The sequence below is a fragment of the Candida orthopsilosis genome (assembly GCF_000315875.1).
Source record: "Candida orthopsilosis Co 90-125, chromosome 4 draft sequence".
Classification (NCBI taxonomy): Eukaryota; Fungi; Ascomycota; class Pichiomycetes; order Serinales; family Debaryomycetaceae; genus Lodderomyces; species Lodderomyces orthopsilosis.
In genome coordinates, this window is record NC_018297.1 from 40607 (window position 1) to 67359 (window position 26753).

The window sequence follows — 26753 nt, forward strand, 5'->3', positions numbered from 1 at the left end:
TAACTCAAACCAAAAAAAAAAAAAAATATTGACAATTACTTCCTTTCATTGAGAAGCTTTATTGCACCACACAAGATGAAATTGGTACGATTTTTGATGAACATACCCAACTCAACTAACCAACCAGTTACAGTTGAATTGAAGAATGGGAACATAATAAATGGGACGCTTTTGTCATGTACGCCGCTGATGAATCTAAACTTAAAGAATGTTAAACTACAACAAAAGTATCAAGATCCAATCTTGCTACAATATATTAATGTTAGAGGAAATCAGATAAGACAGATTTTGCTACCTGAAGATTTAAACATTGACAGTGTGTTAGAGAAATCTCAAACGAAGATAAAGGGCCAAGGGGCCGGTCCAAGTGCAAAACCAGTCAAACGAGGAGGATTAAGAGGAAGAGGACGGGGAAGAGGGCGTTAGCAGTAGGGTAATTAACACATATTCAAATCAGATTAAGGTTGAGGAATCAAATCCTCGTCTATATACACATTAAAACCATGTAGGTTTTCTTTCTTGTCTCTTTTTCAACAATTTCTTGTACCCTGGTCTTGCCTTGGCAATAATCTTGTCCATGTTCTTAATTGCTTCTTCTCTCTTCTTAAATTTCTCTTCCAATTCTGCTTGGTCAGCTCTGCCAGCTGGTTGAACCATACCTTGCATCCATTTCTTGTTGACATATTTATCTTCGTGGAACTTCCTTGGAGTCGGAGGCAAAAGATCCTGTATGCCAAACTTTTTAGCCAATTTGAACAAATCAGCAGATCTTCGACGTGAGTAAAGCGAGCTGTGCCATCTTCCTGTCTCAGTATTCTTATTAGGGAAAAAGGGATTTCTCTTTGGATCAGATGTTATCGATGGTCCGTTTTTATATTCAGAAAATGGTCTTGGTGGGTACTTGATAAAGAAGTTATGTAGCTTCTGAGGAATCTTTGCGAATGCTTCCTTAGCTGTGATGGACATATTGTCGTTAGTGGATGAGGTGTTACCGTATACTTCAATTCGAGTCGAAAATGAAAAAAATAAAAAAAAAAATTTGGTACAAATTTTGCATTTCAATTGGTAGCTACACATATCTATTTAGGTCCATCAATTATACACTTTACTGTACCTTTTCCTTCTCTTACTGTGTCATAAGCCTTAATAGCCTCATCAAATGGGAATCTATTTGTAATCAATTTTTCAAAGTCAACTAAAATATGGTCTTTTCCACGGCTATAGTTTTTTTCCAAAATCTTGATTGCAGTTGCATAGTCACCATAACCGTATCTGAAACTGCCAAATAAGGTAATTTCTCTAGTGGCAAATTCAATGATTGGGAAAGGTACATCGCCACCAGCATTACCAATTTGGGCAATTCTTCCTCCATCAGCGACAACCTGAACAGCCAATTTGATGCAAGCAGCAGCTCCACTACACTCCAAAATAACATCAGGTCTAACACCTCCAAATGCCTTGATTAAATCTTTGTAGTCACCTGTCTTTGAATTGAAAACGTGTGTGGCGGCGCCAATCTCTTGCGCCAATTTCAATTTATCATCGAAGATATCGACAATCATGACATTTTGTGCTCCATAAACCTTAGCCGAAGAAGCGGCTAACAATCCAACAGGACCAGCACCAAAAACAACCACATTTTCTCCAAAGGACAAATTAATTAGTTTGATGGCATGTACACCAACACTCAATGGTTCAACCATGGCACCCAATTCTAAACTAACACTTTCGGGCAATTTGTAAAGAAAATCAGCGGGTGCTCTGTAGTACTTACATAAAGTTCCCTGAGCATTTTCATCCTCTGGGTTTGTTGGTGGAGTGGCGGCAAAGCTCATACAAGGGCACAACTCATATTTACCTGACTTGTATGCGTCACTGTATCTTGACGGCACACCTGGCTCGATTGCAACTCTATCTCCCACCTTCAAATGTTTGACATCTGATCCGACTTTGCTAACCACACCTGAGGATTCATGACCCATAATCATTGGTTTTCTCAACACAAATTGACCAATCTTACCATGTGCATAGTAGTGGATATCGGACCCGCAAATACCAGTCTTTTTGACTTCGACTATAACATCAGTTGGTTCTGTGATTTGCGGAACTGACAAGTTTTCAAAAGACAAATCGTCGACCTTGTTAAGAACCAAGGATGGGTTACCGTGTTGAGTATCTGACATATCAACCTAATGAGCAATTAAGAAATATTGTTTGAAAAATTTTTGCCCATGGGGGAGAAAACATTAGGCGTATTTATATATACAATAGGTGTTCAAGCATAAATATTACACAGAACCTGAAGAAGTAAGCATGTTGCTTTTCCGCGAGAATCTATTCCGTATTACACCCTCTTCTCACTCCACAAGATCCAAAGTTGATCCTGGGACAGCTCTTCTTCTTAGTAAGCCTGCTCATCACACAAAGGAGCTTATGAAGCATTGAATACACCTCGGAGAGATCATCATGAGGCCATCAGTCCATTCTCTCCTCTCCTTCGATCAAATTGCATACCCAACAATACAGAAAGAAAAAATTGACAATTTCTCCGAAAAACAAATGCAATTTTCCCGAGTATGTAACATTGCCTGATCTGGTTGACCCAGAAGGAGAAGGGGCTACGGAGGAATTATAGGCGAGATACACCACATTGAATGGAGACAAAGAATGAGAGGCAAAGCTTCCGCAAAGAGAATTACTCAAATAGATATACCTCTTCATTTCTATACAAGAATATATACCCCGATCAGTGTCCTTGTGTATACCTGGACACCTTTATCAAATATCCCAACATTCGGCTCATACATTAAATGCTCTAATTAGCAACATGTTGCAAGGCTTCTAAAACCTCTAACTCAATGTTAGCTTCAGCAGCAACAGTTTCGTCACCAGATTCAGCTCTTTTTTGCGCATCTGCAATCAAGTTCTTAACAGCAGAAGCATCAATTTGATCTGGTTTAAATGCTTCGATTGCACTTATGGTCAACTTGTTTCCTGGTTGTACCATGGCAATACCTCCACTGACAAAGTATTGTTCAGTTTCACCACCTTTGGAGATAATTTCCAACAAACCTGGTCTCAATTGCTCAACAATTGGAATGTGGTTGGCCAATATACCCAAATCACCATTGACTGATGGCAAGTTTACTTGTTCAACCTCTGAATCAGCGTATAAAGTTTGAAATGGTAAAGCCAATGACAATTTCAAGGCATCTGATGATGGTGCAGCTTCGGTAGCATAGGTTCTTCTAACAGCAGATATAGATTGCTTGGCAACTTGACGAAAAGATTGTCTAAACATTGTAGGTATGATGATATAAGTGTGTACTCGATGTGGATGGCTGTCCCTCTTTTCACTGCGTTGTGCAGTTTTTTTTTTTCAATTGGTTGACCGAAAAGCGAAAACGTAGTGTTTTATGTGCAGTACTTCTCGCAAGCTTCGATATAATTGGTTTGTAAGCTAAGCTTCCTAATTGAGAATAGTAAGGAAAAAAGAGTAAGTGAGGTATAGATAGTAAAAGATACACAATTTCTAATTACCAAATTGATTCAAAAAATTGTCAACGTCAAACTCATCACCTAATTGTGCGTTGTTGGCGTTATTTCCATCATCACTACCATCAAATCCGCCCTCTAGTAAACTCATATTTAAGCCATCTAAGATCAGTTCGTCATTTCCTAGTAGATTGTTCATGTCCAAATCCATGTCATCCCCTTTCTCTAGTGGCTTACTCTGTGATTCATCTTTGTTACCTATATCCACATTGGAATTAGTATTATTTTCCACTTTGTCCGGCTCTTGATTACCGGTATCTAGGTCGTCAATGTTAAAATCATCAAACACACTATTATCGACTTTACTGGTATCTTCTAAGGGCATATTCATGTTCAAGTTATCATAATTCATGGAAGATAAAAAGTCATTTTGATCGTCCATGTTGGCCCTGTCATCACTTTGGCCAAGATCATCCATATTAAAGTCCATCAAATCGTCAAAGTTTTGAAATTGTTCCAGCGCTTGGTTCAGGGATTGCAATTGCTGCTGCTGCTCTTGTCTAGTTTTCTCTTCTGCTTCTTTCCTTTCTCTCTCTACCGCCTCTTCTCGTTCTTTCTTTTCCAACTCCTCTTTCCTTTGTCGTTCTATTTCGACCGCCTCCTTCTCAGCCTGTGCTTTTGCTTCTGCCTCTGCTTTTGATCTAGCTTCAGCTTCTAGTTTTGCTTTTGCTGCAGCCTCCTCTTCTGCTCTTTTCTTTGCTTCCATTTCCTCCTTTAACCTCTTGGCCTCGGCCTCTCGTTTCTGCCTTTCGAGCTCTTCTTTTATCTTCATCTCCTCCTGTTTTTGTTTGTTCTCTATCATTGTATCAATACACCACTTTGCGTCATTAAACTTGAAAATGGTTTCGTCAAGTATTGAATCAAATTCATTAATGTGGTTAGTTAGTTGTTTGATGATTGCTGGTTGTATTAGTTGATTATTGGGACCCATTATCAAAGTACTCTGCTTTTTGTTGCTGTTTATAACTTCAAATATGAATCCTGCCGTTTTGAGTACTTCATTGAGGGAGTTTTCAAGTTTGGTCTGTAGGTTAGCCGACATTGTTGCTTTGTGAAGGATCTACTCAATCGTACATGGAGTGATTCTCATTTTTAAATTTTTCTTTTGTCTCTGAAGTATTCACAATAGCGTATGATGATTCAATGGAACGAAGTTGCCTCCACATACAATCTTTTATAGAAATTGAAACGAAGCTGCTTAACTGGTAAGAAACAAGAGCAAGCAGAAAGGGAGATAACATGTCGTATATCTAACTGAGCTCTAAAGGGTCATGTAACAATGTACTTAGTATGGTAGCCTCGTGTTTCTTTATCTTTGATGGGGAGCAAATAGACCTAAAGAGGACAGACCACTTTATTTGTGACCAAATTAATACCACCTATGTAGCGCCTTGTATGCCATTGTTCAGATTCAGTCAACAAAGTTATAATTTTGTTCGGCTCAAAATTATCATAAAATATTTGCAGCAATTTAAACAAAAATTGTTCCAGAATACACAGAGATGATAATTATTTTAAAAGTACTCGTTTGTAAAAAAACACATATATCACAACAAATAAGTGTTATTTCATATTTATCCAAACTACAAACAAAATGATCAATTGCTCTTACAGAAGCAATAGGCAAACAGTGGTCACCCTTGAAATTAACCCTGAAGAAATTAGCGCTACCATGAATTAAGAAACGCGAAATCTACGCGTTTAATGGTTTATAAACTTTGTGAGAAATGTAAACAATAAAAGAGACAAATGAGTTTAGGATTGCAAATATTTGAGTATCACGTTCTAAAAACATATTATTCTTCACTGAATTAAACAAAAATAGACGCCGATAATCAACTTCAACATTGAAGTCACTACACAATCTTTTAACAAAACTACTCATTTCATTCATTCAAACTATCGAAATGCTCAGCACTTCATTAATATCAAATAACGGACCTTTAGGTGACATCTGGCTTGCAGCAAATTACGACAAGAAACTAACCAAACATCAGCTTCTCAACACAAATATTGTCAAATCAGCAAAATATATCAGCAATCGTACACGTCGGCATGACAACCTAACAGACGATGCCAGTTCACCAACTAACATGGATGCCATTACCTTGCGTTTATCTGGCCAGTTGCTATTGGGTGTAACAAAAATATATTCACGGAAAACAAAATACTTGCTAGATGATATCAATGATGTTTTATACAAACTCAGAGCTGTATTTAGGATGTCTAGTGGTGTCCAGCTAGGTCCTGATGGAATTTCCGCCAAAGTCAATTTGCCGCCACAACAAACTACAATTGCCGATTTGGATACAATTACCTTGAAGGATCAAGTTACCGGATTTGACTTGTTATGGCAAGAGAATTTGCAACTTGAGGAAAAGCCTATCAATCGTATGGACACAATATTTAACAACGACAATGACAATCTGAGATTCGATACATCTACAGGATCTATTGAATATGGTAGGTTCGAAAATATGAATGGTACTGGTGTTGATGAAGATGAAGATATCAATTTAGATTTCGATTTAAATTTGGACGACGGAGGGGATAGCTTTGCAGGCTCAATTGAGCTTGGGAGGAACGCATCAAACGTGGGAGATGATACACACACTTCAGTTTTGGGGGACCTTCACAAATCTAACAACATATTTGAATTGGATTTGGGACAACCATTGCAAAACATTGATGATTTTGATGTCGACTTTGATGCTGGCTACATCTCATCGTCAAGTATTGTTAACAATGAGGAGCCGCCAGCCGAACTTCAACAAGCTTTATTGCAAACAAGAGCAAATCAAAGACAAAGGAGAACCAGAATAACCGATGATGGGGAAATGGTGGTTGTAAATAAAAAGTTGGTGGTGGATTCCGAGGATCACTTGCAGATATCACTCGACACTTTAAGAGATTATCAACAAACCGCATTAACGCAAAAGGACTCTGGACAATTGAGCAGCACAAGAATGTCAAACAATGACAAATTGCTATTAATTCAACAGATGTCCCTTCCAGTAGCATCAAAGAAGCGGAAATTATGGGACTTTAGTGCCGACTTACATTTTAGAATACCGCTGGAGAAAGACGACAGTGAAGATGAAGGCGAGCACAGCAATTCGGGTGACGATAGTGATAATAGTATTGACAATTCCATGGATGATATCAGCATGTCTGATAGCGAAAGCGAAAAGGAAATTTCTTCAAAGTCACGCAAGGTCAGTGAAGAAGAAGAAGATAATGACGAGGAAGAGTCAGTAGATGAGTCATTTGGTGCTGACGGAGTGGAGAATGTTGCCAAGAGTACAAAACAAGCCGCAGATGAGCTACAAGACTTGTTCAGATTGGACACAAGCGTGAAGTTTGAGGACTTCGTAGAAGCGGATACAATTGCAGATAGACCATTGGGATTGAAGAACAAGAAATATGTAAATTCGAAAAGAGAAGCATCGAGATGTTTTTTTGAATTATTGGTTCTTGCAACTAATGACTGTATCAATTTGCACCAAGAAACGTCGGACTTGAACATTCCAAGAACAATCAAAATCACATCCAGAGATAGTTTATTTAGTTATGTGTAATTATAGACCTTTATCAAATCCAGTTTCCGAAACTTGCCAATTGTAATCATCATTAATAGTATGAAGTGAAAATTGCGTTTCCTTCATTATCAAAATTTCATTGGATTCTGTAAATTTGACACATAGCACAGGGTCAGCTTCTACCATTATTCTCAACAACGGTGAATACAATTTCTGTGAAACGTCCCAAATATCCACATAGTACTTTTGCTTTATTGACCCGACTGTAATGAATTGGTAATCAACATGGGGTCTTCTGGCAATATGATTGACTACGTAGGTTGTTGATAGAACTTTGAATGTTGGCACCTGCTCTTCCTTCCATAAACGCAAATTCCAATTCGAATGAGCCGTTATAACCAAGTTTTTACTGATACTCTCTAAAGCATTGATCACTAAACTATTTTCATCTTCGTGAATCAAATCCAATTCTTCATTATATAACTTCCCATCAAAACCAACAAGAACCATTTTCAACATACTTTGGTCAATATCTCCAACTAAAGCGTCACTACCGATATATACCGCGTCTTTTATCTTAACGTCATTAGCATCATCATTACCCAATTTGACGGAATACTTTGGCCGACTCAATAAATTACTCGACCAGATATTCAAGACACAATCTTTTGATAACGTCAAAATACACTCATTGGTGTCAACTTTAACTTGTTGTAGCAACACTAATTCTCCCAAATGAGGTAACCACTCTCGTTTTGTCGTTAAAAAGGTAGGAGGTGTTGACAATATTGGCGATTGCATCAATGAAGTAGCCTCAATCTCCCAAATGCACAATTCACCATTAATAGAGCTGCCAATAATACGATTGGTATTGTTCACATCAAACCTTATCTTTGTAATAACGGGAATAGAAGTTAGATAATTCACTGGAACCAACTTTCCATTTACTTGATCAAGGATTATCGCGTCATAGTTTTCTGCGGTAGACTTTGAAAAACTGACCACAAATTGGTTCTTTTTATGGGGCGAAACATCAATATCAGTAATTTGCCGATCAAGCTTGAACGATAGTGAGTGCACGATGAAATCCGAGTTTGCCTTAGATTCCACTTTTTCCTCAGTCAAATCAATTGATTCGTGAATCTGCAATTGGTTGATAAGCTTGATAGATTTTACCAAAGCTTCGTTCAATTCAAGGGTGGAAATCTCTTTCTTGGAGGACAAGGGTGCAGGGGCAATCGCTGGTTTCGTTTTGTCACTGATGTTATCCTCATCACCATTTTCGGGGCTTGTAGTTTGGGTTCCCACATCAAACCTCGTTAGCTGTCGATCATCCAGTAGCAGTTGCTTCTCTAAAGATGCGGCGGCGGTAGGCTCACTATGCGCTGCATTGCAATTTTCTGTTGTTGTTTGTGTTGCGACATCTACTCCTGATGCCCGGGGCCCCAATATTTCAGCAGCAACTTGCGAGACTTGTCCACTTCTTCTCTGTTTCAACTCCTGTAGCCTTTTCCTCTTTTGCTCTAATAATTGTTGTCTTTCTTTCGACATCTGGCCATTTTTCAGCAAAGGATGTGTGTAGTTTATACAAACGCGTCGTTTGGGAATTTCAAAACTTTTCAACAAACCATACCAAACTGAAAGCATCACCATGGACATTGACGATATCTTAAAGGAGTTCGAAGAGTCATCTACAAAGAGATTTCAAGCTTCTACTTCCAATATTTGCCAAGATCTCATGACTGCCTCCATGAATGAAAGAATGGCACCCGAGCTTCTACCTTACAAATCATCTTTGATGAATTCAATATTGACGCATATTTCAAATCAACAACAGTATTTACTAGACAGTCACGAGTACGGGGAGATGAATAGTGCAAATGGAGTTATATCAAGCGATTTCAAATTACAATTAATGATTATCGAAACAGATGTCGAGCGGTTAAGCTACGTTGTTCGATTATACTTGCGAACTAGGCTATCAAAGATCAACAAGTTTACTATTTTTTACATTAACAAGTCCAACAAAGACGATGAAGGAGAAGCTTTGCTATCAGCCGAGGAAAAGGAGTATATTCATCAGTACTACCTGTTGTTGACCCTGTTGTATAACAATTGCTTTCTCAAAAAATTACCACAAATTCTAACCTATTTGGATGACAACAGTGGAGGGCAGAATATGATTGTTGCTCCTGATATCGACCAGTTTGTATTTGTCAAATGTATTTCTGAAACACTGATACTACTCCACTTAGAGGACGATGAGTTGGAGTTGGTTAAAAATGGAGTCTATGTCGTCAAATATAGCTTGATTAAACGATATCTAGACATTGGTGACTTAATACTCATCTAGATCTATAAAACTTTGAAATCACAACCACCAGGACACTCGATATTTCCATCTTCAACAAACCATTCCTTCAAACAACCGTAATGTCCACGGTGACCACATTTTAGACTCACGAGAACTACTAGCCCTTTACTAGGTTCATCACAATAAATACAATTCAGTTGTTTTTTGTGACATGCATCGCAGTACCAGTATCCGAATTTACCCTTTTCTCTGTGCTTGGATTCTTCGTTGGCCAACAATTTAGAACAAGACGAACAATAGAGCCTGATCAAATCTGATGTGTACTGCTTTGTCAATTCTTGTTGTATCACCAATGGGGCAGAGTTTATCACTTTTGTTGCAATAACGAATTGTTGTTTTCTTTGTAAAATATCAATATACGTCAGAAGCCAATCCAAGCATTCTTCCTTTGCAACAACTGTACTTAGTTCAAAAAACAAAAGACTCGCGATGGCACAAAATATAACATCGCCTTGTAATTGTGCATAATCGAGTGACTTTCGTAACAAATTTTCAAAACCCCAAGTTCTTGTCTCACCAGTAGCCAATGAAGTTGTTAAGTATAATTCTTGAACCATCATGCCATCACTTGAAGTGCCATTGTCTCCCACCGGAAGCTTTGCAACAGCAAGGTCTTCTGGTTGCATCTTGTGGGGTATTCCACTTCTTGGAGATTTCGATATGGATCCGACACTCAAATGGTTGGATCCCAACGAATTCGGACTCGAGGTAGGAAAAGCTGCGCTCATCAAATCGACGTTCTCCTTTTGAAAATCGGTCAATTGTTTTTCAGAATTGATCAGAATTGGCCTGGACTTTGCATGCTGACTGAGAAAATCGTCCTGCGCATCCCTTAATTGTGTGAAGCTATTGGTACGGCTATTTCTAGCCAGAGAAGACATGCAATGAGATGCATTGTCACTAGTTCGTTTTTCCAAATTGTTTCCATAATTGTTTGCTTGAGTGGAGTTTGAGTTAAAGGAACCAATTATGTTGCCCAAATCTGATTGGATAGATTGATCTATGTGAGACAGCGAGTTTGTGTGTTCAAGAGGAGCCCCTACTGCCTCGTTTGGCTCTTCAGTGTAATGCTCCGCGTTCTTAACTAACCCCAGTGGAAGATTTGAAGCTAGCATTCTCCATACTTGGCAAGTTCGATGAAGTCCAGCGCTATCTGCCACATTTGCATTAAACACACAGACGTCAAATATACCAAACCCATCGGGAATCGACATCAAATAATCAATCGACAAGGTTTGGAATATGTATTCATCGTTTGACGGTAACGGCAACGTTACAGGAAGAGCATATGGAGAATAGAATGGAATGTTATTCTTTGACCCTTTCTTTGCCTTTATAGCAGCAGCAGGAGGAGCAGAACCAAATGAAGTCGAGGATTCTTGTGATGGGTTTCTAGTTAGTGCTGGACGTCTACCTCCAAAGGCCGACCCTGAAGAAGTGGGTGGATCGAAAGAATTCATGTGTCTCGATATTGGAGGTGGTGACTTTGCACCTAGTTGCAGCATTGGATTATACGAATACGACCTGATAAGCAGTGGCTTTTCAACAGGAGAAGCCGCGAGTGAATTTGCCAGTAACTCTGCATCATCATAATCGTTAAAGTGACTGCGTTCGTCTCCCAGGTCATATATCTCAGTTCCCGATTCCTCACTAATGTTAAAATGGTGTTTATCCTGATTGACCATTATGAAATTTTCACTCGAACCCCAGGTCATTGCAATGCTGTTCAAATCATCCAAGGGTCGATTAACATCAGGATCACGCTGCAGATCTAGGTTGTACGTTGTAAACACATTTGCTTTGGTTAATGCCCAGATTTTGTGACAATTTTCCTCATTTTGTGCCCATACAAAGTTAGAAACAGGCTTTTGCTCATAAGAATGAATGACTCGCTTGGGAATAAACTTTCGATCCAAGTTGAATGTAGTGATTGTAGGATCGTCATTGAGGTACAGACAAGCAATATCGTAATTTGACAAAGGGTTTGCATTTCGTTCTTCGAATTCGCCCTTTTTGTAACCATAATTTGAATAGGGACTCCAGCGTACTTTCAAGATTGATCCGTACGTGTTTATCATTGATTCAGGGGATGTCCTCGTTGAAGATTGAGTGTCACTATAATTGAAAATACAAATTTTTTGATCTCTACCACCAGTTGCAACGTATTCCTTTTCTGGGTGTATATTCAAAGACAAAACTGGTCCGGAATGTAAGTTCCATTTACGGTCTGGAGTGTGTGCATTGTTCGCTAGACTGGTACGCAAATCAAACTTACACAAGGCTCCAGAATCATGCACCGACAATATACATATTTTGTTCCTAACTGCTGAGTGTTGGCTGTACTGACACGCTCTAATAGGATCATTATGCAATGCCGCGTGCAAGGATAACACAGGTTTGGCCACTGAAGCTCGTATATCCCATAGCTTGATACTTCCATCTTGAGAACCAGATACAAGAACACTTTCCGAATCAATAAAGTCAAGTGAGTTTATACAACGCTTGTGCTCTAATAGTCTTGCCTGTAGTTTACTTTGTCCTGATGGTAAAACCTTGTATAGTGAGATCGTCCCATTTGCAAGTCCACAGGCAACGGTGTTTGAATACGTTCTAATAGTGTTTATGTTGTTTAGTTTATTTGGAGCTCTTGAGGTGTATATTGATTTGGTATCTAGCAAGTTGATCTCTTGCAAAACTCTCAGTTGGTCCTCATTCAAGCATAATAACCGAAGGTAGTTTTTCCCTCCAATTACTGCATGATGTCGAAGTTCATTTCCATTGTTGTAATTACTGATTTGTACACCACAATTGAGCTGCGACAAAGCTTGAGTTTCACGTTCGCAAGTGAAAACTGGTTTTTGATCAACCTTATCGCCGAAATGGACAGGGAGTTGTTTTGAATTTCTCGAATTTAATGAGGAGCTCGGCGAGATAGATTCATTTGACTGGGGAGTTCCTAATGATCCATAGATATTAAAAGCAAACTTTGCCAACTTGTACTGTCCTTGTGAACTTTGGGACATAGATACGGTGATAAGACCTTTGTATATTTTTCAATGCAATTTTTTCTTTCAAGCAAATGCTCCACACACTAGATTCTTTCACCTACATGGGCTGGACAGTATACAACCTTGCCAAGACTGCGACTCAGCTTGGTGGCGGAATGGCTCTACTAGCTTTACTCGGTCTTTACTACTATCAAAACTCACTCATATATCCCTCCTCCTTGAATGACGGGCATGGATATTGTGCTACTCCGGATGAATATGGCATACCTTACGAAGCGTTGAATCTCACCACAAGTGATGGGGAAACCCTTCAATGTTACTCCATGAAACAAGACAGCAAGAGTCCAGACTATACTAACAAAACAGTACTTATGCTTTCTCCTAATGCTGGAAACATCGGCCACAGTTTACCAATTGCCTCCATTTTTTACACAAAGTTTGGCTACAATGTCTTTATTTACAGCTACAGAGGGTATGGACATTCTACAGGTACCCCAAGTGAAATGGGGTTGAAAAAGGATGCAGATACCGTAGTTGAATACTTGATTCAAAATGACAACCAGTACCAACAATCTTCAATAGTGTTGTACGGAAGATCATTGGGTGGAGCAGTTGCTATTTACATAGCAGCAACTAAATCTGCTTCCATCGACGGTTTGGTTTTAGAAAATACATTCTTATCAATCAGAAAGACTGTCCCCCACATCTTCCCAGTGTTAAAGTACATCACTAGTTTTGTTCACCAAAAATGGGATCTGGAGTTGCTACTTTCTCAAGTTTCACCCAAGATTCCAGTATTGTTACTTAGTGCCCGAAAAGATGAGATTGTTCCTCCTCAACATATGGATGAAATTTACAACTTGTTGCCAAGCGATTGCAAAGACATGGTCAAGTTTGAAGATAGTTACCACAATGACACTGTATTGCAAGAATCTTATTGGGACACAATTCATACATTTATCAGAGATAAAGTAAACCCTGTAGGTTTGTAATTCGTTAGAAAAAATACATTAATCAAAAACACACTATGAAACGCGTTTGACTTATTAATTACAAAACAATTTGAGCCTCTGCGCCTCTAATGTTGGAAGCATCATGAGAGATGAATTCAACCTTTTGCTCATCTTTCAATTGCAAAATCTTCTTCAACCTTTCACCAACAGTTTTCAATTTCTTCTCATCGCAATCTTTAGTCCAAATACCAATCCTGTAGACTTGTTTTCTAATGTTGATAACAATTCCGTTTACTTCATCTTCATCGTCTTCTATAGTTTCACCAATTACAGCTAACAAACCACGTAACCACAAGTCATTGATGATTGGAGTGGCTTCACCCTTACGGAAAGAGTATTGCCACTTTCCTCCCTTAGCATTTGCCTCATCTTCCCATTCTGGTTTAACACCTTCTTTGAACAAATGGTAGTCCGACTTCAAGGGTAATTGGTTTGCTGGTGGAATGGAGTTGTAAATTCCCCAAAATTCCTCTACTGAAGAAAATGTTATCACCGGTTTCAACAAATCATGCCAGTTTTCTGTCTTACTTGTTTGAGGTTTAGTGTACCACAAGGTCCATTTACTGTTTAATGGATGTTTAGCAGTAAACTCTTCTTTCGAATCAAAAACAGTTTTGTCTGATTGTTGTTTTGAATCCAAGGACAAATCTTCAGTTTTTTGAGCAAGTTCTTCAGACATAATCTATAAAGGTTAGTAGGTGCCAAGGTAAAGCCATTAAACTTAAGGACTGTATACATACAAGTTTGTAATTCGAATGACGACAGTCTTGAGACCGAAGGTTTTTCCAATTGCAAAGAGGGAGAAAAATTTTAATATCAAAAAAAATCAGAGTGCACCAGATTTAACAACACTTGCACGACAAAATGTTCTTGACTTGACTGATGACATCTAAGGGGAGAGTCTTTACTGAACATGAGGATAGAAGATTGTAGTGGTGAATAGAGTGAGCACGTAAAGATCTCTCTAGTACGGTTTTAAACTAGTGGGGAATGATACAGTGTGTAACTGAATGGACAAAATAGAGTCTGTTTTTGAGACCACTGGATTGTCCACCTTTGGCTCTGAATACAAGAGCTCGTGCATCACTCCTGCAACTGGCCTGTGCTTTGATCTCTTACTTCATCACCTGAAGCCTTCAACTACAAATGTATCGCAACAAATTTAATCTTCATTCTAAATCTAAATACGTTTAAAACAACCCCAACAACACAGCAATTCCACCAACAAATCCAGCATACAAGTTGTATGGCACATAAGCAGCTCCATCCGGAGCAGCGTTCGATATGGTGGTTTGATCATAAGATCTATGAGTTCCTACTGATCCACTTAATGAACCCATACCAACAGTTCCACTTTCAACATCATCACTATTTGCTTCTGTATATGTTGACATAAAGGTCTGACTGAAGGTTGTGGATGCTGTTGTTAGCTTTCCATCGATGGTTGTAGTAATCCACACTATAGTGTTTGAACTAGTCTTGGCATCTCCTCCTGCACCTCCACCCGCACCTTGATTTGCCAATCCATTTGCCATCAAAACAAAGTGGAAGAGATACAATAGCGTGCGTAAAAGATGCATATTATAGGGGATTTAAATCTAAGCGTATTCCTTGTGGCTTAGCAATGTTGGTAAAGTACCTCGAGTGGTATGTATTACTGCCTGTCTTTACCTTGTATTATCAACGAACGTGAATGAGCTGGCTTCTATGTCTAGCTATCTGCTCTTGTAAAAATGTAATATGATGTTCCAGAAAGAAAAGCGTGCAGCAAAGATTTATCGTTTTCCTGTAACCTCACAGCCTTCTAAAAATGTTTTGTTGCATTGTTTATTGTTGGAAACACGCCAGATTTTGTGCACATTGGGAGGGGGAAGAATCCAGGGGAAAAAATAAAATTCAAAAAATTTTCTTTCTTTTTTAGGAATGCATCACGTGCATCAGACATGTTAGCATTTCTGTAGCCATTAGCATTCCAGTACTTGGCCGTACCTACAAATTGATCTAGTTAGGGATCTCTGTTATCTAGATAACAAAAAGTGAGAATCTTAACGATCTGCTTTAAGATTTACCCCTTTTTACAAATCGTAGAGTCGTTTTACTGTATGGTTTAACTTCAACTTCAAATCGTCCATGGAGAAGTAACTGCCTACGGAACATGAAACATTAAGGGTTTAATAAGTGACCCGAATATGCCTCAGCATGAATGGTAGTATAATGGACTTACAGTGTAGAGCTTTGTGGTTTACTCGTTCATTTTCACTCTTCAATAAATGCGAAAAATAAAAATTGTAAACTACGATGAGCATCTCTTCTGCACAAACTTTCAAAACACATCAATCCCAATGGCCAAAAAGACACTTTCAGAGGAGATTGCTAGCTTTTATGAGCCAAAAAATGAGTTTGATATAGAAGATTTTGATAATGGCTCCTTAAATAAGGATGTATTTCAACACGAGGAAAATGAATCCTCAGAAGAAGATTTGTCAGATGAGGAATTGAAGAAAGATCACTATGTTGTTGCGCCAAAGTCCACATTACGGAGTCAGCAGGGACCCAACTTGGGTAAAAAGTACACCGGAGATGTAGTGAGTCGAGACGATATTTATAACTCATCACAGGATAGCAATGACGATGATGATGAAGAAGAAGAGGAAGAGGATCTGGATTCAAGCCGAGACGAGTCTGAGAATAACATTGATGATGACGGGGGAAATTTCAATTCAGGCAAATATGAAAGTTCAGAGTCAGAGCTGGAGTCTGACAGCGAGGATTCTGAAATGGATGAAAAGATTCACCGGAAGAAAGCTTCCAAACAGTCATCTCATCAAAAGGAATTGGTAAAACAACTTTTGAATAAAGAGAGGTCACATTTAGTCAACAGGCTATCTCAATCAGCAATAAATGATACATTGAAAGGGTATGCCGTCAAACAACAATACAAAACTTATGAAAAATTGGTGGATGTGAGGATTAAATTTCAAAAGGCAGTCAATAGTGCCAATCAGCTACCTATCAATGCAGTTGCCTATGACGAGAACAAGACAGAAGAGAGCAACGGTTTAATTAATGATGCCAAGCAAGCGTTGTATGGTTTATTGAAAAATATACTTTTGTTGAGATCACAATTAGGAAGCAAGGAAGTTTCACCACCTAAAAAGAGATCGTTTGAAGCAATGTCAAGTGCAACCCAGAACGCCGATAATGAGTTGACTAGTCAACGTGCAAGTGTATTAAATAAGTGGTCTTACAAAGTCCAAAATTCTTCAGGAAACTCTGCCATGAATGCCAACAAGTTCAAGGCTATTAATCAATCCTTTGAACAACAAGTGAAAAACAACTTGTCAGATATGGAAAGGTTGATCAAAAGAACCAAACTAAACAGAAAACAAGTTGTGCCATTAGGATACGTTGAAGAAGAAAAAGTCACATCTACTCCTCATGATGGCGACGATGTAGGTGAAGAAATGGCCCCACGTAAGAAAGCACAAGGTCAAGAGAATCCTTACATATTTGATGATGAGGATTTCTACCGTGTGTTGTTGAATGATTTAGTCGATAAAAAGGTACAGTCTTCTGATCCAACATCAAACATTACCATAATCAGATCAGCTCAAAAGGCAAATAAGTTGAAGAACAACGTAGACACTAAAGCATCAAAGGGAAGAAAGTTGAGGTTTCATGTACAGGAACAGATTGCCAATTTCGAAACTTCCACCGGTGGATGGAAATGGAGTGATGATCAGATTGACGAATTTTTTGCATCTTTGTTGGGTCAAAAGGTAAACATGAACGAAGAAGAAATTGATGACGAAGAGAATTCAGAAAAGGAGATTGAACCTGAGTCCAATGGTATACGACTCTTTGGTTAATAGATTTTGTATAGAATTGAATTAACATTGACAAAATTATCCACAATAGAAATAGGTAACCGCTAATACAGACATCCTCAATTACTTCGAAAGGCAAGTATCAATCACTTCACAAAAGGTATCATCAGACAAAATAAATAAGGTAGCGTGGGTTTTTCCACATCGACATTACGTCTCGAGCCAAATGCACTCAGAGTCATCATTGAAAACCTTGTAGTGATTGAACACTTCAATGCAATCGAACTGAATGCCTTCAAATTAGCAATGAGCTGCTTGCCAATTCGAAAAGGTATTTGGGCATACAATTTAATTAGGTGAAGTTCAATTGCTTGAAAAGAAGAAAGTGATGTGAAGTGGGAAAATTTTTTTTATTCACATTGTCCCTTATGTACGCGCAAGGGATGGAAAAATGATCAATGTCGTAAATAATTTCTCGTGTCGTATTTTTTCATTTAACTTTAAAAGAGACATGTCGGCCTTCAACACCACCTTTGTATAGGCTCCCAACGCAAAGGACACAAATGTCAGGTGATAGTAAATACAAGTATCGAATAGAGATACAGCAGATGATGTTTGTATCAGGGGAATCGAATGATCCTCCCATAGAAACGACGTCGTTGATTGAAGACATTGTTCGAGGTCAAGTCATTGAGATATTAGTGCAAACCACAAAGACAGCCAATAGCAGAGGGTCGAAGAGCATAGCACCAGAGGATGTCATATTCCTCATTCGCCATGACAAAGCCAAAGTCAATCGATTACGTACCTATTTGTCTTGGAAGGATGTTCGAAAGAATGCCAAAGATCAAGAAGGTGGAGGTACTGAGTCCTTATTGGAAGGTGGTGCCGATGGAGTTACTGGTGGTCCTGGCGACGGAAAACTGCAACAAAGCTCAAATGATTCGAAGATGTTATCGAGGTACAAAAAGTCCAAAATCAGACTTCCTTGGGAGTTGCAATTCATGTTTAGCGAGCAACATTTGGAAACAAATGATGATAATGAACAAGTGGACGAAGAAGAAAAGGCAGCCACAATAGCCTCATTAAAGAGATTGAAGATGGCGGATGATAGGACCAAAAATATGACTAGGGAGGAGTATGTTCATTGGTCAGAATGTAGACAGGCCTCCTTCACATTTCGAAAAGCGAAACGGTTTAGGGAATGGGCAAACATGGCACAATTATGTGACTCGAGACCAAATGACGATGTGATTGATATCTTGGGATTCTTGACATTTGAAATCGTGTGTTCGCTTACAGAAGAGGCTATGAATATAAAGAATTCGGAGGATAAGCTAAATCAAATTCAAAAGGAGAAAAACATGGAGCGGGAAAAACAACCGAAAAAGAGAAAGTACTTATTTGACAGACCGGATGAATTGGCCAGTCCTATAATGCCATATCATATAGAAGAGGCATGGAGAAGATTACAAAAGACTGACTTTAAACATAAAGCAGGGAGATCATTTGGAGGCGGAATGGTTAAAACGCGAACTAGACTTATTTGATTACTCTAATTTTAATGTTCCATTTAACGTCGACTTGTGTTGAAAGTCACGGTACTGTAGAAATTTTTTCAAGCTTGGCTTTTCTTCTTCCAAAGTTTTAGCTTCAAAGATATCAAGTTGGGTCTGAAAAGCCTGCCATACTCTAGTGAACGGTAATAAATCGAGAATGAATGAGGTTGGTGAGATGTTGTAAATGAAAGAAGTTTCTGGTATTCCTGTCGTAGGTTCCACAAAGTCGCTACTGGAACGAGTTGCACGTTTTTCAAAATCTTGATAGTAGTAGCTGGGAAATTTCTTGCTTCTTGATCCAATGAACTGCTGACATTCAAATTGCAAGTCATTAAATGTAAACTTGGAAGATGGAAGCGTTTGATCAGTCTTGGAATGCTTCTCAAGTTCTTCTCCAACATTTAGTTCGAATGGCAAACACCCTAAAGAGTCATCCACACAATAGATATCAAACAATTCGTTGTCACCACTTGTTTGCGGAATTTGTGATTCGCAACAACTTTCAATAACATCTCCACACGAGTTCAACTCACAATAAAATGCTTTTTCTTGCAAGTCCTTCACCACATGGGTACACTCTTCACTTCGTTTTCTTACCACCACCAAATGCTCCAGCTTTTTCTTGCACAATATTTCACAGCTCATCAAACACCCTCGTAGATCATAATTGTGCCCGTTCCACATATCATCAACGATTTGCTCGAGAATATCATCACCAACATCAAAACCTTCAGCTAAACAACACATCCACAAGTAATCTATTACAAGCTTCCTCGATACTATTTTATCGTCAATGAAAATAATCGAATTATCTTCCTGAGCAAAATCAACAAGGTTTTTCGGAATATTCCACAATTCTTCACATGTAATTACAATTGGCCGTTTGGAAACGTTGATGATGTCCTGAACGACCAGCCAAAAAGACTTGTCTTGTTCAAAAAGGATATTAACGTCCTCAAAGAAGATCAATCCTGGTTTAGAGTCCTTTGTGTCATGAACAAGCTGAGTGGTCGACAACTCCTTCAAGCTGTTGTAAATGTCTTTTCGACCCCTTGCCATTCCACTATTTATCTCATGAACATATCCATCTAGCTCTTTCATTGCAGTATACACCGCTGTAGATTTACCAGAGCCATTGGAGCCTTGTAGTATAAGAAATGGCAGGCATATTTCCTCTTCCATTTCATCTTCAACAATAAATGTGTCCACTCGCCTTTTCTTCAACTTTCGGTTTAAATTCTTGACCGGGGCTTGTGTTTTTAGTTTCTCAAATGAATTGTTTATCCACTGGGTTATTAGCGCAATATTTTGTCTATGCATTAGTAGATCTTGTGTGCATTTTGGTTGGTATTTGTCAACCCATAATTGCTTCCTAGTCTCATTATCTAGACGGTTGAAAATGGCATTAAGCGAGGCCATTTTTTGAAGACACGGCAATTTCTTCAAAGCGTATTCCCTTTTGTCAACTTCTTTTGTTTCATAGACGTAGGGATCAATTTCCATTTCTCTTTTCAAAGCAGGTATAAACCCAGAATGTTCTTCCAAATGTACGGATTTTTTTGGCTTTGGTTTTATTGGGTTCCATGTATCGTCAAATATGTGAAATTCAGTTTTGCTTATAGGTAGAGGATTCAATTCTTTAGCTTTTTGTAGCGGGATCAATTTAACGTTGCGACTCGCAGACATCATTTCACTAAACAAATTCTTGCACGACCTTCCAGTGCTATTATTCCCCTTTGTAACAAAGTAGCTCACCTTGGCCAACTTTTTGGCATCTAGCTTTAATGTCACCATATAAGACCTGGTCCCATTGGCACTACCTGTCTTGGGTTTGAAACTATTGAAAAGGTCTCGAGCGGAGGTCAGTTTAGCTTTAAGGAAAATTCTAGACTCTAGTTCGTTATTACACGAGGTGTTTTCTGTTACCCTACTTGGTTGAAACTTTGAATATGCGCTTTGTATCTTTAATAATTGCGTTGGTGGTAATCGTATAATGATCTTGCCATCGAACTGCTTTTTATATGCAGAAAATAAATCCTTGACTGTTGTTGATTTCACGTTAGAATAAACCATTTCCTCGAGCGTCTTTGTGCTTTGAGTTTCCTTTGGAATAGTTTGTTCCACTTGTTCCAACACTTTTGGAACACTTTTGTTTCCGTTGAGCACTGACATTAGCATATTTGACTGTTTAGGAGCATTCTCAGTGACATCAGACTGAGAAGCAAAGGGAAGTGTTATCGACATTGTATCCACATTGATTGCGCCAGTCACACTATCTTCGTTGACCGCCTTTTGCTTGTTCCCATTCAATATTGACATTAACAGAACTGGTTTACTTTGTCGAGTCGTGGACTCCTGAAAAGTCATTGACATTGGCATGGATACCTCGGAATCCCCAACTCTTGAACTCTCGGCCACTCTATTCAGTCTTTGGTTCCCATTCAAAAGTGTCATCAATGGATTGGGTTTGGTCTCTTTTGGCTCGATAGCTATCTCCTGAGAGCTTGTATTTAGTGTTGTGGACTTTTCGTCTACATCAGAGATGTCGCTAGTCGTATCCTCTTCCAGTATATTATCTTGTTTCCTAACATCCTCCAGGCCAACGATTATCATCAATGAGTAATAGCTTGAAGCTGCAAAAAGGTGATATGAGATGTAAATATTTTTCGAAACGCGTATAGAGAGCAACACCCAACAAAGCGTTGCATACACAAAAACAAAATTCATCAAAAATGATTAGAGATTTAATGGTCACCGGTCAAATCATTGAGCCAGTCAGATGGAATAGCTAACCGCCGTCTATTTAATACAGGGTCACAAGGAAAGTAACTCAACAGTGTGCTAGAATACCCGACTGGTAGCACTCATCGTTTATATCCGGTTATTGTGAGAGCCGCACAAGTTCTAAACTATTCTAATCCAGCTGTCTTCACCATGTCTGGTTTGAAAATCAATATCAAGAAGAAAGCTGGACCCAAGAAATTACTCAAGCCAGATACAACTACCGACTCAAAGACGTTGATTGATTCGTACACGGCCTCGGACACTCAACTTAAAGAGGCTGAAAACTGGGTCATAAAACCCAAAAAGATTAGTCGTTCAATTGTGCAACCACAGCAACTCAAAGAAGAAGAGCCAGGTGAGAAGCTAAAGTATGGGGTCACCACTTTTAAAAGATCCGAACTGGTGCAATCATCATCATTGATTAGAAAGTTGACTTATGAGTCAGACTCGGACTCAGACGAAGATGATGGTAATAAAAAGATTCCTGTTGAAGAATTTGGCGCCGCATTCTTACGAGGCTTGGGATGGGATGGAAAGAAAGATGACGATGACACCTATGAAGAAGATGTTAAAAATCGACAGCGAGGAGTAACATTAGGAATTGGTGCCAAACCCATTGACAATGATCTAGCTAGAGAATTACAAAATCAAGTTGGTGATGTACCTTTGGTGAAGCGAAGAAAGAAAAGTTAGTGGTTTATATTCATGAATCATCAATCGTTATCAAAGTTTTACTATATACATTATTTTATGCAAGTGCACCTAATCCCAAGACTAATAATTGAGTGGCAATAGCGCTAGCCCAAGTTTTGGTCAGAATGATTCTTTGTTCATCATCTTTAACCATAGACATTAAATCATCATACATATCAGCAACAATACCATCAAACATCTTTGTTTGACCTAAATGTTCAATATCTTGCAATTGGGAAGTTTTTTCAATTATTGTAGACTTTAAGGTGATTGGTAATGTTTCTTGATTTACATATCCAATTAATGAGCGTAAATCGGATAATGAGACGTATGGTGTTGAATTTGCTGACATTGGCAAATTGTGAGGTAAACTTGCCTGCAAGTCCCATAGTTTAACCTTGACATTAACCATCACATATGACTCGTTTAAATCCTCCTCTTGTTCTCTTTTGAAAGTATGGTAGATAGCATTGATGGCATCCTTGAGTAAAGAATCATCGTGCCCTCTCTCAATGGATGAGTTCATGTTCGATATATTTTTAAATAATTTACCCACCACATCTCCAATCGATTGCTCACTTTCTTTGTCTTTTGGGAGGGTTATATCAGCAGTCACTTCGGCTTTCCCATTAACAATCCAGTTGAACTTCAGTCTAGGATTAGATTTTGTGATTGTCCCCAAATCAATAGCATCCAATTTAAACCTGATTAGCTTATCATCAGGGTTATTCTGTGGGTCCAAGCTTTGTCTCTTGTGGATGGTGAATAACGAGTTATTGATTGCCCCGCTAGCATTGTTGGCATTGAAAAAGTCCAAAACAAGTTGATCACCTCTGAATTTAGGCAAATCACAGTTGAAAATATTGATCCGCATAGATTCTCCTGGACTTCCATCATCAACTTCAAGAAAGGAGTCGTATATTTTAACGTGCTCAAGGAGGTAATTTTTGTCAACATTGAAGTATCTTCTTGATGTTGTGGTTGGGCTTGCGTCCTTGCTTACTTTAGCATTCAACCCATATAGCTCGAGGTCATAGACTAACCCGTTACCTTCATACCACTTGTTGAATGACAAGGTAACATTCATAGACTCAACTTTTGCATGTACTTTGTATTCAGCATCATCTTTAGATGTAACAGTAACATTCCTGAGTCTCAATTTGCCATCCTTAAACTCCGGTAAAGCCCCCTTCTCAAATTGCAAATTGACACCTAAACCATGAGATAGGATGCTTCCAGATATGTAACCAAAAATACTATTCTTTGGCGTTTTCTCCTTAGCACTATCAATGATATTATCCAAATAATGGAGCGAATACATCACCATTAGTCCAAATGTTGTAGTTCCTAAAATAATCCACAATAGGTTCCCCATAACCATACCCGAAATAAACGCTGAGGAAATGTCTAATTTGGAAGTTTTGCTACCCCTAACCAACGGCCATTTGACATTGATCCAAAGCCTGCTCAAACGGGAATCAGCCTGAGCAAGAAGTGCAGCTTTTGTGATCTTCTTTGATTCGGTGATGTTGCCCTTTTCCTGGTTTGTGCTGGTTGGTATTTGATGTAAGCTTGCTGATTGAGTGAAATATCGTATCCCCAAAGCAGAAACTCTTCTATGATGCAAGTGCAGCATAGTTGAGATACCACACTGAATCAGTATACATCTCCTTGCAAACTGTAGGCGGTGCTTGACAAAGGATTGCATTTCTGGCGTCTGCAAATACCTTGAAGCCTGACTGTAGAAAGTTGCTTTATTCATACGTTGTTGAAACCGATGAAATAGCGCGTTGAGAAGTACCCGAGTATCCAGTGCTAACCCTTAGTATAAAAAACGTAGAATCTGATTAATATACAATTTCTTTGGATACAAACGGTGTAAAATAGCAAATGAATACGAATGGTAATCCAAGAACGAAGGAAAAGAAAAAGCAAAAAACATACAAAAATTTTTTGATTTGTTAATATTGGAGACAATAAATATTTAAGTAACTACGCATATTATGTATGATTTCTCTTTGTGTAATGGGAAAGAAAAATTGAATTGAAGCTTTATTGGGAAGAGCAAAAAAAAATAATATATGCCCTTGGAGATGAGTTTTGATCTAAGAGTAGAAGAAGTTTTATACAAAGATGAGTGCGCCAACAGCATTGAAAAGAGTAGAGGAACCACGAGAGGTGCAACCACAAGAGAACGAAGTTGAAAATGATGAGGAAATGCTTATTGATACAGAAAATGTCCCCTCTGAGGGACTACAACAAAGTAAAGCCGATTCACACAATGTTGAACTTGATGAACTGGGGAAACCCAAGTTTTCAGGAGAAGCTCAATCCAGTATGAAGGTCAAGTTGGAAAGTAGGAAAGTACCAGTTCCGCCTCATCGTATGACACCATTGAAGAATGTATGGACCAAGATATACCCTCCCTTGGTGGACCATTTGAAACTACAGGTTAGAATGAATCTCAAGACCAAAACTGTCGAATTAAGGACTAATAAGGCTACTACAGATGCAGGTGCATTACAAAAAGGGGCCGATTTCGTAAAAGCATTCACATTAGGATTTGATGTTGACGACGCTATAGCGTTGTTGAGATTAGATGACTTGTACATTGAGACATTTGAGATCAAAGATGTCAAAACTTTAACCGGTGATCATTTGAGTAGAGCGATTGGTCGTATTGCTGGTAAAGATGGTAAGACAAAATTTGCAATTGAAAATGCCACCCGGACTAGGATAGTATTGGCAGATTCTAAAATACATATATTGGGAGGTTTCACGCATATTAGAATGGCTAGGGAAGCCGTTGTATCTTTGATTTTGGGTTCGCCGCCAGGTAAAGTTTATGGAAATTTGAGAACGGTTGCAAGTAGGATGAAGGAGAGGTATTAGATTATACAGCTATTTCTTCTAATAAATCTTTAGTTAAATCATCTTCAACTCCCTTTTGTGCCAATGATGGTAATAGTTTCTCTAATTCCAACTCTAATTTCATAGCATATGCATCTTCACCATCTTGATAATATGATTTTTCAATCAGTTGTACTTCAAATTGTAATGAATCTCTATACAAATGCAATGCAGCCCTATTGGATTTCCTAACATGCAAAGAAACATATTTTGCATCAAACAGCTGGCACATGGCGTACAACGATTGGCGCATTAATTTTTCAGCAATTCCCATTCGACGATATGTCCTCATAACTGATAGTGATGTGATATGGCCATGGGGTGTTTTATCTTCAGCTTCTGGATCATCTTCCATTTTCCCAAGAACATACCCAACGACTTTTTCTTCTTGTCCATCGGAATTTATGGTACTTGTTGTGGCAACGAATGAAGCTTGTGGCCAACTGAGGATATGATACATATAGTACTTTAGCTGATAATTTTCAGGGAGGTTATGTAAGTTTGCATTTTGCATAGCTTGAACATCTTCGATTGTCGCCTGACGTATGGTTATCCCCATTACTGGATCTATTTGAGATGGTTGGATATAGTTTGAGTCGCTGCAAAATCAACAAATTTTTTTTTTTCAGCGACTTAAATCGGTATCCCACTTGAATCATCGTCAAGGGAAATGCAGAAGAGTACAAGGTTTCGAATTGGATATTACAATTGGTAAAGATTGAGGACATCTCCATAGTTAAATTTACCACTAGTAACCTTCCTTTGTCACCCCTCCCACTAATCTTTTACTTGCTCTATTCACTATGACCTTAAGTTCTCCCTACTAACCACCAGCTGATCGAATTTAATCAAAAATACCGTCCTTAGTGGGTTCTGCTCTGATTCCGCATTATGAGCTGTCACATTAGCACTGAACCCACTACTATCTAATGCTCCTTCAATAATACCAGCAACAAATGCCGAACAATTCAAATCTCCATAATCACTCGGTACACTGATAAATCGGTTCAACATTGGTATGTTCTCTATAATCATGTATTCATTAGGAATATTTTGCGACTTCTCTAATTCGTTGGCCATTTTGCCAAATATACTTTTCCAAAACGGTCCATGAATAAATTGTAAAATGCCAATGATTTTAATCTCTCGTTTGTTGAGCTTAAAACCTTCTTTGATTTTGACAAGTTCAAGGTATCGCTGACCTATTTGATATCCTAGACCATTTAATCGATTTTCTAGATCTTGTATATTCTTTGATTGTTTTCTTTCCCAGTCGACAATCTCACAAAACAAGAATGATAAGGATGACAAATTGATGACGTCGGATTTCTTTGTTATGATGTTTATTCCGCTCAACACTTGCGATCGTTTGTTGAGCCCTGAGGCTGGCTGTGTTGTATTATGTGACATGTCGTTGTAGTTGTTGATGAAAGGTTGATCAGAACGCGAATAAATTTAAAGTTTTATTTTGCAGGGGGAGTGGAACACTTA

At 38.6% G+C, this 26753-nt stretch overlaps 20 protein-coding genes across 20 annotated transcripts; 8 read left to right on the top strand and 12 right to left on the bottom strand. All coding sequences in view use genetic code 12, as the record gives it.

Moving 5' to 3' along the window:
• Window positions 1-75: 75 nt before the first annotated feature.
• Window positions 76-426, top strand: CORT_0D00340 (Smd1 protein; the record flags this gene model as incomplete). The annotated part of the gene is made up of 1 exon (XM_003868971.1): window positions 76-426. One exon carries the CDS (start codon window positions 76-78, stop codon window positions 424-426), a length of 351 nt encoding a protein of 116 aa, XP_003869020.1.
• A 69-nt stretch (window positions 427-495) lies between these two features.
• Window positions 496-1077, bottom strand: CORT_0D00350 (Mrpl25 protein; the record flags this gene model as incomplete). The annotated part of the gene is made up of 1 exon (XM_003868972.1): window positions 496-1077. One exon carries the CDS (start codon window positions 1075-1077, stop codon window positions 496-498), a length of 582 nt encoding a protein of 193 aa, XP_003869021.1.
• A 2-nt stretch (window positions 1078-1079) lies between these two features.
• CORT_0D00360 (Xyl2 D-xylulose reductase) lies at window positions 1080-2183 on the bottom strand (the record flags this gene model as incomplete). The annotated part of the gene is made up of 1 exon (XM_003868973.1): window positions 1080-2183. The coding sequence occupies one exon, from the start codon at window positions 2181-2183 to the stop codon at window positions 1080-1082; it is 1104 nt and encodes a 367-aa protein (XP_003869022.1).
• A 632-nt stretch (window positions 2184-2815) lies between these two features.
• Window positions 2816-3301, bottom strand: CORT_0D00370 (subunit of the mitochondrial F1F0 ATP synthase; the record flags this gene model as incomplete). Its single annotated transcript, XM_003868974.1, has 1 exon — window positions 2816-3301. One exon carries the CDS (start codon window positions 3299-3301, stop codon window positions 2816-2818), a length of 486 nt encoding a protein of 161 aa, XP_003869023.1.
• Window positions 3302-3532: 231 nt separating this feature from the next.
• On the bottom strand, window positions 3533-4597 carry CORT_0D00380 (Cta26 transcriptional activator; the record flags this gene model as incomplete). Its single annotated transcript, XM_003868975.1, has 1 exon — window positions 3533-4597. The coding sequence occupies one exon, from the start codon at window positions 4595-4597 to the stop codon at window positions 3533-3535; it is 1065 nt and encodes a 354-aa protein (XP_003869024.1).
• Window positions 4598-5462: 865 nt separating this feature from the next.
• Window positions 5463-7133, top strand: CORT_0D00390 (Mcd1 protein; the record flags this gene model as incomplete). The annotated part of the gene is made up of 1 exon (XM_003868976.1): window positions 5463-7133. The coding sequence occupies one exon, from the start codon at window positions 5463-5465 to the stop codon at window positions 7131-7133; it is 1671 nt and encodes a 556-aa protein (XP_003869025.1).
• On the bottom strand, window positions 7134-8753 carry CORT_0D00400 (hypothetical protein; the record flags this gene model as incomplete). The annotated part of the gene is made up of 1 exon (XM_003868977.1): window positions 7134-8753. One exon carries the CDS (start codon window positions 8751-8753, stop codon window positions 7134-7136), a length of 1620 nt encoding a protein of 539 aa, XP_003869026.1.
• CORT_0D00410 (Sld5 GINS complex subunit) lies at window positions 8746-9447 on the top strand (the record flags this gene model as incomplete). The annotated part of the gene is made up of 1 exon (XM_003868978.1): window positions 8746-9447. The coding sequence occupies one exon, from the start codon at window positions 8746-8748 to the stop codon at window positions 9445-9447; it is 702 nt and encodes a 233-aa protein (XP_003869027.1).
• Window positions 9448-9449: 2 nt separating this feature from the next.
• CORT_0D00420 (Rtc1 protein) lies at window positions 9450-12491 on the bottom strand (the record flags this gene model as incomplete). The annotated part of the gene is made up of 1 exon (XM_003868979.1): window positions 9450-12491. One exon carries the CDS (start codon window positions 12489-12491, stop codon window positions 9450-9452), a length of 3042 nt encoding a protein of 1013 aa, XP_003869028.1.
• Window positions 12492-12547: 56 nt separating this feature from the next.
• CORT_0D00430 (hypothetical protein) lies at window positions 12548-13468 on the top strand (the record flags this gene model as incomplete). The annotated part of the gene is made up of 1 exon (XM_003868980.1): window positions 12548-13468. One exon carries the CDS (start codon window positions 12548-12550, stop codon window positions 13466-13468), a length of 921 nt encoding a protein of 306 aa, XP_003869029.1.
• A 58-nt stretch (window positions 13469-13526) lies between these two features.
• Window positions 13527-14168, bottom strand: CORT_0D00450 (Eif4e translation initiation factor eIF4E; the record flags this gene model as incomplete). Its single annotated transcript, XM_003868981.1, has 1 exon — window positions 13527-14168. One exon carries the CDS (start codon window positions 14166-14168, stop codon window positions 13527-13529), a length of 642 nt encoding a protein of 213 aa, XP_003869030.1.
• Window positions 14169-14679: 511 nt separating this feature from the next.
• On the bottom strand, window positions 14680-15069 carry CORT_0D00460 (Pga1 GPI-anchored protein; the record flags this gene model as incomplete). The annotated part of the gene is made up of 1 exon (XM_003868982.1): window positions 14680-15069. The coding sequence occupies one exon, from the start codon at window positions 15067-15069 to the stop codon at window positions 14680-14682; it is 390 nt and encodes a 129-aa protein (XP_003869031.1).
• Window positions 15070-15759: 690 nt separating this feature from the next.
• CORT_0D00470 (Bfr2 protein) lies at window positions 15760-17358 on the top strand (the record flags this gene model as incomplete). The annotated part of the gene is made up of 1 exon (XM_003868983.1): window positions 15760-17358. One exon carries the CDS (start codon window positions 15760-15762, stop codon window positions 17356-17358), a length of 1599 nt encoding a protein of 532 aa, XP_003869032.1.
• A 521-nt stretch (window positions 17359-17879) lies between these two features.
• On the top strand, window positions 17880-18866 carry CORT_0D00480 (Spt3 protein; the record flags this gene model as incomplete). Its single annotated transcript, XM_003868984.1, has 1 exon — window positions 17880-18866. The coding sequence occupies one exon, from the start codon at window positions 17880-17882 to the stop codon at window positions 18864-18866; it is 987 nt and encodes a 328-aa protein (XP_003869033.1).
• Window positions 18867-21602, bottom strand: CORT_0D00490 (hypothetical protein; the record flags this gene model as incomplete). The annotated part of the gene is made up of 1 exon (XM_003868985.1): window positions 18867-21602. The coding sequence occupies one exon, from the start codon at window positions 21600-21602 to the stop codon at window positions 18867-18869; it is 2736 nt and encodes a 911-aa protein (XP_003869034.1).
• A 207-nt stretch (window positions 21603-21809) lies between these two features.
• On the top strand, window positions 21810-22352 carry CORT_0D00500 (hypothetical protein; the record flags this gene model as incomplete). The annotated part of the gene is made up of 1 exon (XM_003868986.1): window positions 21810-22352. One exon carries the CDS (start codon window positions 21810-21812, stop codon window positions 22350-22352), a length of 543 nt encoding a protein of 180 aa, XP_003869035.1.
• Window positions 22353-22407: 55 nt separating this feature from the next.
• CORT_0D00510 (hypothetical protein) lies at window positions 22408-24114 on the bottom strand (the record flags this gene model as incomplete). The annotated part of the gene is made up of 1 exon (XM_003868987.1): window positions 22408-24114. The coding sequence occupies one exon, from the start codon at window positions 24112-24114 to the stop codon at window positions 22408-22410; it is 1707 nt and encodes a 568-aa protein (XP_003869036.1).
• Window positions 24115-24485: 371 nt separating this feature from the next.
• Window positions 24486-25244, top strand: CORT_0D00520 (nucleolar protein; the record flags this gene model as incomplete). Its single annotated transcript, XM_003868988.1, has 1 exon — window positions 24486-25244. The coding sequence occupies one exon, from the start codon at window positions 24486-24488 to the stop codon at window positions 25242-25244; it is 759 nt and encodes a 252-aa protein (XP_003869037.1).
• A 1-nt stretch (window position 25245) lies between these two features.
• Window positions 25246-25821, bottom strand: CORT_0D00530 (Ard1 protein; the record flags this gene model as incomplete). The annotated part of the gene is made up of 1 exon (XM_003868989.1): window positions 25246-25821. One exon carries the CDS (start codon window positions 25819-25821, stop codon window positions 25246-25248), a length of 576 nt encoding a protein of 191 aa, XP_003869038.1.
• Window positions 25822-26063: 242 nt separating this feature from the next.
• On the bottom strand, window positions 26064-26672 carry CORT_0D00540 (hypothetical protein; the record flags this gene model as incomplete). Its single annotated transcript, XM_003868990.1, has 1 exon — window positions 26064-26672. One exon carries the CDS (start codon window positions 26670-26672, stop codon window positions 26064-26066), a length of 609 nt encoding a protein of 202 aa, XP_003869039.1.
• Window positions 26673-26753: the final 81 nt, after the last annotated feature.